This window comes from Conger conger, chromosome 8 (assembly GCF_963514075.1).
Source record: "Conger conger chromosome 8, fConCon1.1, whole genome shotgun sequence".
Lineage (NCBI taxonomy): Eukaryota > Metazoa > Chordata > Actinopteri > Anguilliformes > Congridae > Conger > Conger conger.
Genome location: NC_083767.1, coordinates 33,384,200 through 33,401,082, shown reverse-complemented (window position 1 = coordinate 33,401,082; position 16,883 = coordinate 33,384,200). Strand labels below are relative to the sequence as shown.

Genomic DNA, 16,883 nt, shown 5'->3' with positions numbered 1-16,883 from the left:
AAAACAATTAAAAAAACGCAATACAAGACAGTAATGTCAGAATACAGCAAGCCCGGCATAATAAGCAATCATTTCAATCAATCAGTCCAAATGTTACAAAATGTGATTCCTTTATTTTTTCTCCCACAAAAAGGATTCCAGATTCAACACTATGAAATGGTTCGGCACATCTGATCAACATATTTATAGATATAAAAAAATAAACTACAAATGATAACAAAGCTTTTAGTAAAATAAATGCATGAATCAACAAAATGCTACTTAAATTTGTACCCATGAATCCCACTGCTGTAACACATCCACACGTATAAATAGGTACGTCCATAAAATATTTCGTCAAATCACAATACTCTTAATCATTTTATGTGTACATAACAGTGATGAACAGCAAAAGTGAAATTATAAGGTGACAGAAATGACGAAGAGTATGAACAGTGCCACATTAGAACAGCTTGCATCAGATGTTCCAGGGTTGTGGTCAATGGCATTTCAATTAATTCAATTCAGTGGAACATTTTGTGTTCTTCCTTAAACAAATTTAAATTGACTGTATTGAAACAAAACTGACCCCAAACTGGTAAGTTCACACTGATGCAAAATACATTAGGCATAATACTTTTGAGGTCATCTACAAACCAGCATTTTGATCAACTTTTGTTACCCATGTATATAAAACAATTCTCCCTGTGTTTGACATAAGATTATATTTCTTTCTGAGGGGAAGTGGGTTGGAATCCGCAAGTGATTTTCAATCTACAGGTAATATGACATCACAAACTAATGGCTGCTTGTTATTGGAAAATAATAACAAATAATAAATATGTGTCCTGATGCCCAGTGCACCCACTGTATGTTGGGGGTAACGTGCAATAAAATACGCATTCAACTTTTATCTCGTTACAAATACATTTTTTTAAAATCTGGGTGCCACTAGAAAACCTGTAATCAAGAAAACAAAAACAAACAAAAAAATACCCCTCATGTTTTCTAATTGGCATTCTCCCAAGACATTTTGAATAAGCCAGGTCACAACGATGAAGGTGAGAAACTACTCTGAAGACAACAGTAGCATAAAACAATAATGAGATGAAAGTACAGAAATTGTAATTACATAAATATTCACCATTTTAGAAACTGACACGTTTAGAATAAACACATAGAATTCAACAGAAAAGGTAAAAGCACTACTTAGCTGCGTCAGTGCGTCGTATGTGAAGAGTATAAGGTGCGGTTCACGTGGGCAAATAGAATTCCTCTATTTAAACTGCCGTTAACTTACAATATGTAACAGTCTTTCCAAAAAAATGTCATATGGTAACATTTCTGACCCTTGAAAAATAAATACTCGCCATACCGTTGATCTTAACAACAAAGGGGCCATTTCAATTTATTTTCAAACATTTTTTGATAAGCAGGCGACAGCGTATGTGCTACTATAAGCAAGAATGTGCCAAAATTGAGGGTTTTCAGAGTATGGCTCCAGGGTATAGCACTCTGAAAAGTCGCCAGGGAACCAGGACACACTTTCATTAGGTTGCAGTGACTCGGTTGAACATGGTGCACCTGAAACTTAAGTTTGTTACAAGCATCTCTCCATGTCAGTGAATACAATAGCAAGGGATTGGCATTAGTTCTGCCTATGAATGCACACGTTGCATTGGACAATGCCTCAGCCTTATATCTATCAAATACCTGTTAATTTGTCAACAGCAGCACAGCACATACAGTGAATCCCTTTCAATGCACTTGACATCAAATGACGTCAATGTTTAGGACAGTCCTGACTCAAGACAAACAACCAAGACAATCGATTGTGTGTTTTGCAAACATTGATAGCCTGTGTGCAGGGAGTAAAAAGCAGTCTCTACATTGGGGAAAGCCCTGTATTTAATTTTATTGAACCAGGTACGCACTCATTATATGTACTCATAGATGAGTACAGGTTTCAAACCTCAGGTGACCGCTCATTTCTGTGTACATCTTCTCCTCTGACAGGGTCAACTCTTCTCATCCTTCAGTGAAGCATACAAACGCAGACACGGGATCTGAAGGGTTGACCACATTGCGAAAGACTGTTACACATTTTGGTTAACTTCCTATTAAAAGCGCATGTCCTCAGATGTATATGGGTATTAACATGGAACTGTGAAATGTAGCCGCTGCTTGCTCTAAGGCCTGGTGGGTCTTGCGTTTTCTGTGCCATGAGGGGGCCCAGGAGAAGCTCTCGGCCGCCCTTTATTGTTCGTTACATTCAAGGGAAGTTTGTTTGCAAGAGAAATAAACAACTGTCCGAGTGTAAGTCAGATTCCAGCACCTTCTAACATGCTGGAAAAATAGTAACACAATTAAAATTATTGCACTGGTTTTTCTTGTGTGTGTGTGTGTGTGTGTGTGTGTGTGTCCTTGTTTGCAGATGGCCGGTCTTTTAAATAATAATGACATTTACAATAATAACAATAATAATAAAAACAGTAGCAGTAGTAACAATAGTCTGAGAGTTTGGAAGCAGGTCCCACGCAGCTTTACCACTGTTGCCAACTGAAGTCGTCGTTAGACCCGAAGACCAGGAAGAAGCCCAGGATGGTGGCGAAGATGATGCCGTTGCCTGTTAGCACTAGTGCGCAGGCTCCCCAAGCTATCTGTAATTTGGAAACAGGCACAATTCAGATGTGTTCTTATGTCGCTCCTGATGCCTCTAATGACCAGGCCTGAGGTTTCAGCACAGAACTACTGAACAAAAACGTTATTCTTAACTTTTTTTATAATTATGCACATCAATCAGTTAATCCATCTCGGCGTGCTACCCTTTGACAGCATAAGCTCTGCTACACAAACAGTGTCTGTATTACCGTTGCTGTTTACTGCATGTATTGATTGGGCTGTCACCTAAACTGCAGAAATAATAATGCAATCATGCAGCTGAATAATACTGCACAGCCATGAGAGAAAGTCTCCCCCAACAATGTGTAGGGTTAGGAAGCGCAGTGCAGTGACTAGATGATTTCAACCAATCATCTTTCTCTGCTGTCGCGGGTAAACAAAAGGTTGGCTCAAACAAATAAATGATTGACAGCTCAGTACAGAACCCATTGTCAGATTTATGAGACCAAAGTTTTATATGGAAACTAAAGGTTTTCATAAAATGTGCAGTATACAATCAAATATAAAAATTAAAAAATGCAAGAGGTGGGACCTAAAACTAAAATCATGATTTCAGCAGTTAATAAAGCAAAAAAAAACAAAAGAAAACAAGAGATAAAATTACCACTTCTGCTCTCGCGAAAATGACGGGAAGCCCGAAAGCCGACACCACGATTCCAGTGGTGAGAAAGATGGCCAGCTCTTTGCAAGCATTGCTGGCGGAGTCTGTGTCATCCACCACCCGTCTTGAGATACAGTAGGGCAGAGGAGACAGGATGTAGAAGAAGAGGACGAACAGCGGCCAGTATTTACTGCGTAGGGAGAGCGGAACAGGCAAAATCACATTACAGCTGGCAAGAGCTAAGCTTCTGCCCTCAATTACCGTACTGCGCACATCCAAAAGCACATTAAACATGTCAGCTGGCATCAAGCTTATACGCTGTTCTCAATTGAGCAATTATATCTATCCAGTCACTAACAAGTCTTCATCAGTTAGCAGCGCAATCCCCAGTATAAAGGACAATTTTGGTCAGGGATTACACACACACACACACACACACACACACACACACACACACACAGCCCCCATATACACTAAACATGGGTTAAATAAATAAAAAAGAGATTCATGCAGCACTGACAAATCATTGAACAGGTGGGCACTTCTCTCTCATACTCATTCTACACACCCCCTCATCCCATCCTCACACACACTGTCTTTCTCCTCCAAAACCAGGAAACTGATCAACTGCAAAAAAGCGTGAAAAGAAAAGATCAGCACTCACTTGTACACAGGCAGGGCACATCCCAGCATTAGGAACATGAGTCCAACAGCACCCCCAAAGGACAGGCTGATGAGAGCTACAGTGGCAGGAAGGACAAAGAGCACTTTATAACCATTGGAAAACCAGCAAAATCGTATAACATTTCAATGGTATTACAGACAACAGAACACACTTGTGAATTATCCTGGGCATTGCCATTACCTTTGCAATGCAAACACAACATTGTATGTTTACAATTGTACACATATCCTATGAAGCAAGAGGTCAAACCTAAATTTAAAAAGTCAACACAACCTATTGTAAAGATGTAGGGCTCTATCCGAGACATAATCCATCAAACCTCCTGTCTGAAAATGCATAAATGTTATCCCACACCCTGTGCTTTTTAATGGTTACTTAGCTCATGGCTACTTATTGTAGCCCAGAGGTGTTGGGTGGGAACCTCTCCCCGCAAATCAGGAAAAGCTCCCTGTTGTTTGAAAGCTGTCACCAAATACACCATGCATGCTCTTCACAAATGGATGCAGATCCTGAGTGGTGTCATTAAGCTTAGAAAAGCTGGCATGCTGTCAACAACATTATTGGTGGACATTGGTTCAGGCAGTCAGGTTGCCGGTTTGACCGCCCACCCAGGGTGTGTTGAAGTGACCCTGAGTAAGACCTCTGATGAACTGGTTGGTGCCTTGCATGGTAGCCAATCGCTGTTGATGTGTATGAATGGGTGAATGAGAAGCATCAATTCTAAAGAGCTATATAAATGTCAACCATTTACCATAAATGTGAAGTTGAAAATATAGCAGCCAACTTTACTGTGATTTGTGCGAGTAACATTTGGATAATTGTTATAAAGCAGAACAGTAAATAAGGGCTCATCCACTGCTCAAAAATTGTAGCAAAGTATTCCCATTAGCACCATTCGTTTCATGTGATAGTATCTGTGTGGTCAAGGATACAAAAAAGACGACCGACTGAAAAGAAAGTGTACTTCTCGCCGATAAGCGCGTACTCATTATCTTCTGCATGATATGAACCGAATCAATAACTCGAACACTTGGGAGGAATATGTGAAACCCCAATCCTCTATTACATTAACGGGAAATGCAAATCTCACTGAGAAAGAGTGTCTGTGCCCCAGGACTTAAAACTAATCCTTCACCGGTACCCTCATGTGACAGATCAGATGATCGCACAGTTTTCGACATAGAATGGAGAATGATTGAAGCAAGCCAGATAGCATTTAAACCAACCTTGCCGACTACCATTGAGCAACAAAGAGTAACTGGCGTCGCGTATTTTACCCTGTAATATAGACAGATGGTGTTTACCTTTTCGCATAACAATAGCACAGTCGGACCACGTTACTAGCAACGTTAGTCCGATCCATCCACAAACACAGGATATGAAAGTGTTTGCGAGGAGCTACTTAGATAACATTAGCTAGCATTTAAGGTTTAACTGCCGACTGCAAATGGAAACAGTCACTTCTGCCAGCTAAGTATGGAAAGCCTTGGAATAGCACAAGCAAGCAAGCGTGGCTAATTTACTTTAGCTGGATGACTAAGATACTGTTAGCAAGTTAGCTACATAATTACACACACCAACACTACCTAGCCATGTCTAGCTAGCTAACCAATCAATTTTATTACAACGATCCACTCTTAACATAGACAATATAATATTGGCAACGTGAGAGTTAAAGTTGGCCTATTGTGATTACAAATCATGCACAATCGTGTCTGTGTTTTCAAAGCTAGCCAGAAGCTAGCAACTAACGTTTACCATACGATTAGCTAACATTAAATACCAAACGGATTAATTATTCATCTAGATTTCCGAACCCAAAAGCGGCAACTGATACCTAAGTAAAGCAGTATCTGCTCACCTTTAATCCCGGCCATTTTAGTAAATTAAAGCACTAATACAACTACACAATCCTTACAATACAGTGTGTAGTGGTGTCATCCAACGCACTTTCTTCCCAGCGACCACCGAGTCATTTAACACGCATGCGCAGTAGTCACAAACCTAAAGAAACACAAGGCGCATCACAGATGCTGAGAGTATTAACTAACATCCAAGTAATATCTTACATTTGCAGGCCTATCTCTTAATAGGCTTATCTCTCTAAATGCATTGACAAGTGAAGTATAACTACTGCAACATCGATAACATCGATAACCTTCGTTTCTAGAAAATTGTACACGCTGTACAGCCAAATCTTAGGCACCCTAGATTCTTTGATATATACTTGATCTTAGATGCTCTTCTGCATTAGTGTGGCAGTAGAAAAGAGCAAATGTGAGATTTCCATTAATTAGCATTAACCTCAAAGACCATAATATATACATCAAAGACCAAATGTATATTTAAAAATCTAGGGTGCCTTTTGCACAGTACTTTATATGCACAATTTCAGTGCTTCTCAGACTCTCAGACCCCTGTATATGCTGGTTTTCCTTCCAACCACAATTGCAATCTCAGAATTCTATATTGTAACTGTGCTAGTGAGATTGAAACCAAGTCGAAGAGAATCAGGATGGTGGTGCATGCAGCAAAATATATTTTGGGCATTTCTGATGTGAAGGGGGATGAGACACAGGGACCCAGATTTTGGTAAAAGGGTTTGGTGGGAGTCAAACGTCAGGGAAATAAAGCTGGTTAAGAAGGGGTTTAGAAAAGGGAGTATATACTATACATGTACACTCACTGATCACTTTATTAGGTAGACCTGTACACCAGCTAATGCAAATAATGCAAATATTTAATCAGCCAATCATGTGGCAGTAACTAAATGCATAAAAGCATGGAGACATGGTCAAGAGGTTCAGCTGTTTTTCAGACCAAATGTCAGAATGGGGAAGAAATGTGATCTCAGTGACTTTGACAATGGAATGATTGTTGATGCCAGGCAGGGTGGTTTGAGTATCTCAGAAACTACTGATCTCCTGGGATTTCCATGCACAACAGTCTCTAGAGTTCGCAAAAAATTGTGTGAAAAACAATAAACATCCGGTGAGGTCAGAGGGGAAGAACCGGTCGAAGCTGACAGGAAGGTGACAGTAATGCAAATAACCAGGCATTATAACAGTGGCATGCAGAAGAGCATCTCTGAACACACAACGCGTCAGTTGATAGGCTACAGCAGAAGAAGACCTAATAAATCTAAAAAGTAAGTCGAATACATACCTAATGAAGTGCTCACTGATTGTATTCTATAAAATAAATTGTAATAACGTAAAATATTCAGTAGGTGGCGATAATACACAAATCTTAGTTATTACCGTTAAACAACACTAAAGAAGAAAGACAGAAACGTTTCTGTTAAAGCCGGAATTGCGTCACGTCAGGGATTTGTTTTCGGTGGAAGAGGAAGTGCAGAACAAGTGAAGCGTATCTTTAGTTGAAATGAAAACGAAAGCTGATGTAATCTAAATGTAACATTTGACAGATTATAACGTTACTCTGTAGCGCAACCCGTATTATCATCTCCGTCGAGAACTCCTGCTACATTAACTGTGTAGCTATGAAGTATTTCTTTACGGTTGCTTTACTGTGTCTTCTTATTCTTCAAGCACAAAGTTGGAATGATGGAGGTAAGTAAATTACGCCGCACTTCGACGCTGTGTTCGCACCCTACGTTATATGCCTGCAAGGTTGAGATATCTGTGAATATATGTTAATTTAACCGTTGAAAAAGATTTAAAAAATTGTGTAGTTGTGTTGTGTCGAAGCGTTGAAAATGTTAAATATTTAACATTTAATGTAGTTTTCTAGCCTACAGAATTGTCTTTAAAATAAATGAGGATATGTTAAATACGACATTGCATAATATAACTCTGCATACTTCAATCTGGTCATACTGTCATCTGATAGTACAAATTACAGATTCATATGTGTAGCCATGCATATTGTATACTGACGTGAACGCTTTATATTCATTGATAAAACTGTGAATCGTATTACGTATGAAAACAAGTGAAATCATCTAGTGCAGTTAACACAGGTCTCAACACAAATTGTCTTCTTCATTTATACCTCTGCAGTTTAGCAGTTTAGCGGTGAGGGTAAGATGTCAGGGGTTTTGTGTATGAAAAGTCACAGGGCTTGTTTGGATGTTCTACATGTTGAATACTTTGTTTATTAAAGGGAGTGTGCTGCTTCGAGAGGTGCAGGTGCTCACTCTGTACAAAGGCCAATACACGACTTCACGACGCACAAGCCCTGTTCTACAGCTCCAGTGTGTTGGTGGGTCGGCTGGTTGCAGTTCATTTGTCCCTGATGTAGTTCAGTGTCAGAACAAGGGCTGGGATGGTGTTGATGTTCAGGTAAGCTTTATTTCCTCTTCCCCACAGTTGTGTGGGTCATTTGAGAATTTGAGAATACATATCAAATTATTATGTGTTTTGGGTGATTTTTTAGAAGAGAGACTCAACAAACCCCCCAAAAGGAAACCAGACTGTATTTACCATGCTAACACAGGGCCAACAAGGTTTGATAAAGGGACAGTGCTTGCCCATTGCCCCATAATTCTGCCGCCTCTCAGTTCTTCCACCCCTGTGAAATGCTCCCAAAACTACTGAAGTGAATGGCATTGTATTATGTATAAGTTTTCCATATACATGTTTGGTGTTGTTGGAAAGCTGATGTCATAGGAAATAGGTTGGTGTCATTGGTGGTGTGGTACAGTGAATAAAAAATCTTGGACCATAGGTAATGCAAGTTACCTGTGAGTCAGCAGCTAGCTATACGACAAAGGTTAACCAGGTTTGTTCTCAGGCAGGGTGACGGATTTCAGGCGTTTGGCCATTTTTTTCCACAAATTACTATTCTCGCTAAATAAAAAGAACAAAGAAAACGCAACAACCACTCCCCAGCTAACTCAATATAATGCATAACTTTGCTACTTATCCCCTATGATTATTGTATATACAGGAGGAATTTAATTCTGTGTAATATATCAATATGTTAGGATCACTTATTTTGTAACGTGCAACACGAGGACTTAGAATGTAAATGTCATAACACGATCCCTGTCTTTGTTTTTGTTCTGGATGCGTCCTGTCCAATCACGTTCATTCTTCAGTTACCAACGGTGTGCGAGTAAGGCGGTTTATTCATCAAATGAGTAGGGAGCTACTGTCAGTCTGTCAGTCACCACGTCAGTGTTCGTGCTGTGCACGTAATTCAAAGTATCCGCTAAAACATGGAAGCAAAGTTAATTCAAACTCAGAAAGACTCGAGCCTAATGGAGATGGGCTTTGATTGAAGAAAATTGTGGGATCTTTGGTCAGCCACCACCTTAACTGGAGAATTTCTGATAATTCTGAACAATACATTTCAGGCACAGAATTTTTTATTGCTTTAAGCCCTGTAAATGTCTTTATTAAATAATGTGTTGCCTCTCTTTGAGCCTTGGGTATATAGGGGGAAACATGGAATAGTTAGAGGAGACTTGCTAATACGACCTGTACGCCATTCGCGTATAGCCATTCATTTCTCACATTCAGCATTGCATATTGCTTCATTGAACAGTCTGCACAGTAAATTACATTCACTTTAACATGCATCCTCTCTGACTTTCATCCCTGGACACCTATGCTGTAGCTGTTTTAGAGTCCTTAACAAACACATAGAACATGGATATCTGCACCTTGTAGTCATTCGCCTATAGACTAGCGTCGACACAATTGCATATTTGTAGGCTATACAGGCCACAGGCATGTCCAATATCTACCTAGATCGATTGAAATCAGTATAGAGCCATGCTACTGTCACTGTCATTTGCAGGTTTCTATGAACTGTTAGAACAGAGTGTAGGACATTGTACAGAGGTGTCTGCACACCCCCAAACGAAGCGAGTCAGCAGCCAGCTGTCCTACAGAGGTTAACCAGGTTTGTTAGATGTACAGAGATAACATCAGCAGGAACATAGTTGTTAGCCCCATCTTGTGACTGTCTTTACTTGATGATTCATTGTTTGTCTGTAAGCCCTGGGTATATAGAGGGAAACGTCGAATGGTTCAAGGGGACTCGCTAAACCTGTGCACCAATTACATTTCTCATTGCCATTGTATTTCTACATTGAATATTCTGTTTATTAAATTGCATTAATTTAACATGCATCCTCTTGACTTCCACCACTGCACACCTAGCAGTCCAAATAGACATACACAACCTAGAATACCTGCACCCCGTCACTCGCCTATACACTAGTACTGTCACAAGATGCACAATTGTATGGCATCCAGGCCAGAGGTATGTCCGTGCCTGCATGGATAGATAGTAATCGTATAGAGCCACACTATTGGTGGACTTTCGCCGTACCTTTTGTTTAACTGTTAGAATGCTTGACTTCAACTAATATTTTTGGAGTCACATACACAAGCATACATTTCATTAATCCTCTGCCACTAGTGCCTGTTAAGACTGAGTATCTCTCCGATTTAAAAGGCTCAATACAGTATAGATTGCTAATTGCTTCTGGCAATAAATAACTCCATTAGCAACTAACAGAAGGAAGTGTCTTATGCCATTGTTTCAGGGAGCTCATACTCTGAAAAGAAAACACTTCATTGGAATGGAGACCTCTAAGATAGATTTTGTGAATAATTGTCCTTGTGACTGGGAGGTTTGTGTAAAGGAGATGAAAAGCAGTAGCACTAACCATTTAAAAAATTTTTGTATGTGTCCAGTGGGAATGTAAAACCGACATGGACAACGCGTACAGGTTCGGAAGAATCGAGGTGAGCTGCGAGGGCTTCAACCACCCGGATGACCCCTACATCCTAAAGGGCTCGTGTGGGCTGGAGTACGCCCTGGAGCTGACCGAAGAGGGCCGACAGAGGAGAAGGGGCGGGGGTGGAGGCGGGGGCGGGTTTGGAGACTTCGCCGGGTTCGCCTCCAGCTTCTTCCAGGGCTCATCAGACTCCCGGAGGAGCCACCAGGGCGAGAAGACGTACCACCAGAGCTCCACCGGGGGGGACGGGGGCGGAGACGCCAGCGGCCTGATCGTGGTGGCCCTCTTCCTGCTCCTGGCTTACGGCGTGTATAAGATGTTCCTGTGTGGCCCTGTCGCAAGGCATCAGCGCTTTGGCGACGGCGGCCCTCAGGGGCCCAACACCCAAGGCTTCCCCCACAACGCGGGGCCCCCACCTCCAGGCTTCAAACCCGATTACACAGGTAGACCGGCAAGCGACCGTCAAACCCAAATTACACAGGCAGGCCAGCCAGCGACCATCAAACACTATTACACAAATAGCCCAGTCAGCAACCATTAGAACCCATTACAGAGGTAGGCCAGCCAATGACCATCAAACCCAAATTACACAGGTAGGCCAGCCAGCGACCATCAAACCCGAATTACACAGGCAGGCCAGCCAGCGACCATCAAACACTATTACACAAATAGCCCAGTCAGCAACCATTAGAACCCATTACAGAGGTAGGCCAGCCAACGACCATCAAACCCAAATTACGCAGGTAGTCCAGCCAGCGACCATCCCAGTACACAGGTAGGCCAGCCAGCGACCATCAAACCCAAATTACATGTAGGCCAGCCAGTCAATACAGTGCCATGTAAAAGTTTTTGCCCCCTTCCTGATTTCACCTATTATTGCATAGTCGCTCAGAATGGTGTCAGATATCTAAGGCCAAAACCTTTTCACAGGGGTGATTTGGGCATTTCACTTTTTTCAATAAATAAATAAATGAAATGGTAAAAGTGTGTTTTGTGTTTACATCAGTTCCCTGTGTAATATTTTCTTTAAAGATCTGAAACCTATATGTGTGGTAATTATGCAACAATGGAGAAAATCAGGAAAGGGCCAAATACTTTTTCCACAGCACTGTATCTCACCCCCCCCCCCCCCCCCCCCCCCCCCCACACACTGACGTAATGACAGCGTCACCTGTTGATGTAGTACGGTTTAGATTAGATCATGTGTTTTAAGTCGAGGAATCTCCATCCATCCATCCATTATCTTAACCCGCTTATCCTGATCAGGGTCGCAGGGGGGCTGGAGCCTATCCCAGCATACATTGGGCGAAAGGCAGGAATACACCCTGGACAGGTCGCCAGTCTATCGCAGGGCACACACACCATTCACTCACACACTCAAACCTACGGGCAATTTAGACTCTCCAATCAGCCTAACATGCATGTCTTTGGACTGTGGGAGGAAACCGGAGTACCCGGAGGAAACCCACGCAGACACGGGGAGAACATGCAAACTCCGCACAGAGAGGCCCCGGCCGACGGGGATTCGAACCCAGGACCTCCTTGCTGTGAGGCGGCAGTGCTACCCACTGCACCATCCGTGCCGCCAGTCGAGGAATCTGTTATTGTAATTTTGTGGTCCTCTGGCTTTATGGTAGAAATGTATTTCATTGCATGATACTTAATTCCTTTGGGGTTCCTCATACTCTGGATGTTGTCTTGTGCGACTGAATTACAGATCACTCTTCTGGCTATGGAGGCAGTGCGGGCTATCCAGGAGGCAGTGCAGGCTATCCGGGGGCCAGCAGTGGCAATCCAGGGGCCAGCAGTGGCTATCCGGGGGCCAGCAGTGGCTATCCGGGGGCCAGCAGTGGCTACGGTTTTAGAAACGACTTCATGGGATCACAGTCTACACAAAACCACTCCAGCACAGGAAATGGATTCTGGACCGGAATGGGCTCTGGCGGCATTCTGGGATATCTGTTTGGGAGTCAGAGGTCAGCATGCGGGGGGGTGCTCTGTGTCCTTTTGACGCCAAAGCTGGGTGTATATTTGGTATGAAACCACAGCCAAACATGGTGCCTCATTCGATGACGTGTATACTCATTGAGGCCTCAAACTGTTTGTTTAGTGACACGCCACGTCACTGGGTGATGCAGATAAAGATTTGCGATTACCATGGGAAGCACTGAGGCAAAACTATATTTAGTGTTATTTCTTTATTTAGTGTAAGGAAAATAAAGAGATGATGGTATGTACTTTCACTCAATCAGAAGAGGGGATGGAACAGAGGGTATGCTATTTTCATGAGATGGATGAAGCAATGTGTAGTGTTATATTTAGAACAACTGCAGGCAATCTCTGCATTGATGTCAGTGTGCCAATCTCTTTATTAGTTCGGCTAGGAGGCAATTCACTAGGAAGAAGCTAATTCTACAGCCCATGTTGTATATCCCAGCCAATGTAAAATGTTCCTACAATGTTACTGGAATGTTTTGTCAATGTCATAACATTGCCACTACATTCCACTGACATTGTGATAATGTTTTGTGTTAGCTGGGATGTCCCCACTATCGGTTCTGTGAAAAGAAGTCTCAGGCTAATCAAAGCTACCATTAGCCAGCAAAGAAATTTGAAGCAACCACTCAACTTGAGGAAATTAATTATAACAAAGTAAATGTATAATTTATTACACTACCGGGTAATGGTGAGCAGCAAAGTGCAAGTATCCACCCTGCTTTACCTGTGATGTGTGTGGGCTAATTGCTATACGCAGAGGTCATGGACCCTGTTAATGGGAAGCAACTGGAATCCCATCTGTTTTTGTCATTTGATTTGTTGCAGTAGTCCAGATGATAATTGTAAATTAACCTGTTTTCATCTTCAAAAATCTGTAAATGGAGGAAAATGGCTGAGTGGTAGTTTAATGAATACAATTGGGCATTTCAAATTGGGAGGGAAGGGGGGGGGGGGGTCTGCATGTGTCTCACGCTTTCTGTATGAGACGCCTCCACTACCTTATCAGAATAGGAATGGCAAAGGCACCAAGTGAACTACAGTTTTTTCCCTCTTGCTTGTTGTAGGCGGCAGTCAGGAAATTCCTACAGGCCCACAGGTAATTCTGGGTATTCGTGGAATTCTGGTACACCCAAGACACCACCGGCAAGCACTGGGACACGCACAGCCTCAGGTAACACAGCAGCTCGGTCTACTTTCAATGGTCCCTCTTCAGTAGGTTAGCACTTAGCCTAGCTTCTTCGTTCCTCTTCAGTAGGTTAGCGCTTAGCCTAGCTTCATCATTCCTCTTCAGTAGGTTAGCGTTAGCCTAGCTTCATCTTTCCTCTTCAGTCGGTTAGTGCTTAGCCAAGCTTCATCGTTCCGCTTCAGTAGGTTAGCACTTAGCCTAGCTTCATCATTCCTCTTCAGTCGGTTAGCGCTTAGCCTAGCTTCAACAATGCCTCCTGTTATGCGAGCATGCAGTAAAGATGGTGTTATTTTGCAGATGTAAAAACTTGATGTTGTTTTTTTATTTGTCGATTCAGGTTTTGGTGGGACTAAGAGAAGATAAGGTGGGTATTGCTGAAGTGGAGCGTTTGGGATGAACTTTGGCATATCCTCTTCAGACCCTTGAAGGAAGACATTATTTTCTGTAGTCACATCTGGTTTCAAAGCATCATGAAGCGATTATGAAAAATGAGTTTGACTAAATGAAGTGTGTTATCAAGGCTGGGTTTACGCGTGAATATCACTGTTTTACCTGCCTGCTACCCGCTGCTGCAGGGGAAGAGCTTAATAGTGTGTCTGGGGGTGGGGTGTGGTATGGTATGTGTGCTTAGACCACTGTGTACTTGCTCTCCTTAGTCTATTTGTAACTCCTATAGCTTAATTGCCCTGCTGTTAAACTTTCAGACTTTCTGTAAAGAATTAGAGTACAGTAAAGAGGACTTTGCCTTCATTGTGTGAATAGATTGGGCATTGTATTGCTAATGTATGCAATACTCTGATTTTGTGAATTGATTTGAGTTTGGTTTACTATCCTGCTTTTTCTACTGTTTGTTGCTCTGGATAAGAGTGCCTGATTGAAATGCAATGTAATTTATGCTTTATATTACAGAATGCAAATGTGACTGAATAAGCTGATTTAATTTGGTATAAATTAGGTATTTAGATTTTGGTGTACATATGGGCAATGTTATTTGCTTATTCTCTTGAGGCGAAATGGCATTTATGAATGCACAATTTGGAAATTCTGGATATATTGGCTGCTTCCAATACTACCATGTTTTGCATTATAACATAAGTTGATGAGCACATTTTATTTTTTACATTACATTTACATTTTATGGGACTTCAAGGCAGACTATGCAGAATTTTAGGCCTTGATGCGGCCCTTTGTTTACATACAAAATACTATCTATGCCCCCATTCTCAACTGCCCTCTGACCCCCCCAAGATGATTCTGGTCGTTGCAGCCTACAGTGTGATGGCAATGGGCAAAGAATACCGCGTTCTTATATGACATATGCTTTTGTAGTAGCTTTCCATACAAGCCATACTAGCCACTACTAATGCCAGTCTGCCTCTAGCCTGCCTGGAAGGAGGCACAATTCTGTAACATGCATCCTCACAAACACATCGATTCATTGTCGCTTTTATTTTTTATCAGACCTATCAAGTCTCCTGAAAGTCCGGGATGCTAGGCATAAGTTCCCGGCAGTAGCACTATGCAGTGTGACCCAGCTATAATGGCCTGCCAGCTGATACAAAACTGAATTTAGTTACCGAATGCTAGCCAGCTACTTAATAGGCTAATCTCTTGCAAACCGAGCTCACCACTCGCCCATCCATGCACGTCTCCTCTTGTCCTCCTTTTATTGGATCAGTTTATTGGGCACATTCTTTTCAGGTAAAGTACACAAATAAAAAAGGCCCACGCCTGAATCGGCCTGAGGATTTTTAGAAAAGAAAATAGACAGTGTTGTCAATGTATGACATTTTTGTTTTAAAAATATTTTCATGGTGAAAATCCTGCATAGTATGCCTTTAACTTTTTGTTATTTTTGGCAAAATGCGGTTTAGCAGCAGTTTCTTTGGAAGGGGAGGAAAAAAAACTGAAAGAGAATTTTTTCCCCAAAAGGTATGCATTCTCTAAATCAGTGGTTCTCAAACTCGATCCTGGAGGAACCCTGTGTATGCTGGCTTTTGTTACAGCCAATTTCTTGCTCAATTTAGGCTGTTGAATACAGGTGTTTAAGTTCTTTCTTATTTCTTTCTTTTCTAATTAACACAATGCAGGTTTGGCTCGTTATCATTGGATTCATCTTTGAATTCTTCGTTGTCTACCAAGTTGTTAGTTTTCTTGGCCAGGTACCAATTAGAAGCCTATTGATTCAGCTCAGTCTTTCATTTGATCAGTTTTTTATGCAGCTGTTTGCAAAATAACACAATAAGCACAATGTAAATATGGGTCATTTATTCTTCATGGCTTGATGGCATGCATAGCCAATTTTAATATGTGGCAAAAGACAGTTAATAATCCCTTGAAGCATTAAAAACATGGGATTAAGAAAAAATCTGTTTCAAATCCTAGGATTGAATCTGTTGTTGGAACAGAAACCTGCATACACAGGGTTCCCCCAGGACCGAGTTTGAGAACCACAGCTCGAAATCTATTTTTATGCTGTTGCACATGAATATTTTCCCATTTTTTGATAGCCACTCTGTGCATTTACATAAATGAAGGGCCTCATTTTAAGTCTCTTTCAATTGGTGTGTATGTGAGTGTGTGTTCTAAATTCATACGCAGCTTGTGGTTTGCTGCAATGTGAGACCCTAGGCCAGAGGAGCCCCTTACTCAATAAATGCAGTGAGATACGAGTTTTCTTTATTGACCACAACTTTATCATGCCAATAAAGCATTTAGAATGGTGTTTGTTTTGCATGCATGTCGTTGCTATAATTATAGACCATCAGTACCGTTCTAGGACATTGCTGGCAATTACAGTTCAACCTAAGGTGGCAGAAGTTGTTACAATTTGCCCTGCAGAAGACAAATTGTAACAGCTATGGGGCACATTGTATCAGCATCCAATGTGGGAAATGGACTGGAAAAAACTTTTTTTCAAAGGTAGATGAAATCAAATCAAAGATGGGTGAAGCCAACATTTCTTACTGTTTACATTTTTCATCCTATAATTGTCCTGATGAAATGGTCTGTCTTGTCTAACTAATGGCATATGCCA

General features: G+C 41.6%; 2 protein-coding genes across 3 annotated transcripts; one reads left to right on the top strand and one right to left on the bottom strand.

Annotated features, from left to right (window-relative positions):
• Window positions 1–93: 93 nt before the first annotated feature.
• On the bottom strand, window positions 94–5,941 carry leprotl1 (leptin receptor overlapping transcript like 1). 2 transcript variants are annotated; one of them, XM_061251727.1, is made up of 5 exons: window positions 5,809–5,941; window positions 3,927–4,002; window positions 3,266–3,452; window positions 2,527–2,639; window positions 94–2,045 (listed from the first exon to the last, which is right to left on the bottom strand). In XM_061251727.1, coding segments are annotated over exons 1-5 (393 nt in total). In that variant the 5' UTR covers window positions 5,825–5,941; the 3' UTR covers window positions 94–2,044. The 2 variants fall into 2 exon arrangements, with proteins under 2 accessions (XP_061107711.1, XP_061107710.1); XM_061251726.1 differs by having other exon boundaries at window positions 94–2,639.
• Window positions 5,942–7,257: 1,316 nt separating this feature from the next.
• Window positions 7,258–16,518, top strand: saraf (store-operated calcium entry-associated regulatory factor). The gene is made up of 6 exons (XM_061253243.1): window positions 7,258–7,519; window positions 8,073–8,251; window positions 10,619–11,105; window positions 12,380–12,638; window positions 13,725–13,831; window positions 14,184–16,518. The coding sequence occupies exons 1-6, from the start codon at window positions 7,450–7,452 to the stop codon at window positions 14,207–14,209; spliced, it is 1,128 nt and encodes a 375-aa protein (XP_061109227.1). The 5' UTR covers window positions 7,258–7,449; the 3' UTR covers window positions 14,210–16,518.
• Window positions 16,519–16,883: the final 365 nt, after the last annotated feature.

Excerpts from the sequence above, each read along its gene's own strand:
- saraf (XM_061253243.1), top strand. The coding sequence starts at position 7,450 with ATGAAGTATTTCTTTACGGTTGCTTTACTGTGTCTTCTTATTCTTCAA. Across the intron at positions 11,106-12,379 it reads CTTCAAACCCGATTACACAG|ATCACTCTTCTGGCTATGGA; the intron begins GTAGACCGGCAA and ends ACTGAATTACAG. Across the intron at positions 13,832-14,183 it reads TGGGACACGCACAGCCTCAG|GTTTTGGTGGGACTAAGAGA; the intron begins GTAACACAGCAG and ends TTGTCGATTCAG.
- leprotl1 (XM_061251726.1), bottom strand. Across the intron at positions 3,453-3,926 it reads TGTGCCCTGCCTGTGTACAA|TAAATACTGGCCGCTGTTCG; the intron begins GTGAGTGCTGAT and ends CTCCCTACGCAG. Across the intron at positions 2,640-3,265 it reads TTTTCGCGAGAGCAGAAGTG|ATAGCTTGGGGAGCCTGCGC; the intron begins GTAATTTTATCT and ends TCCAAATTACAG.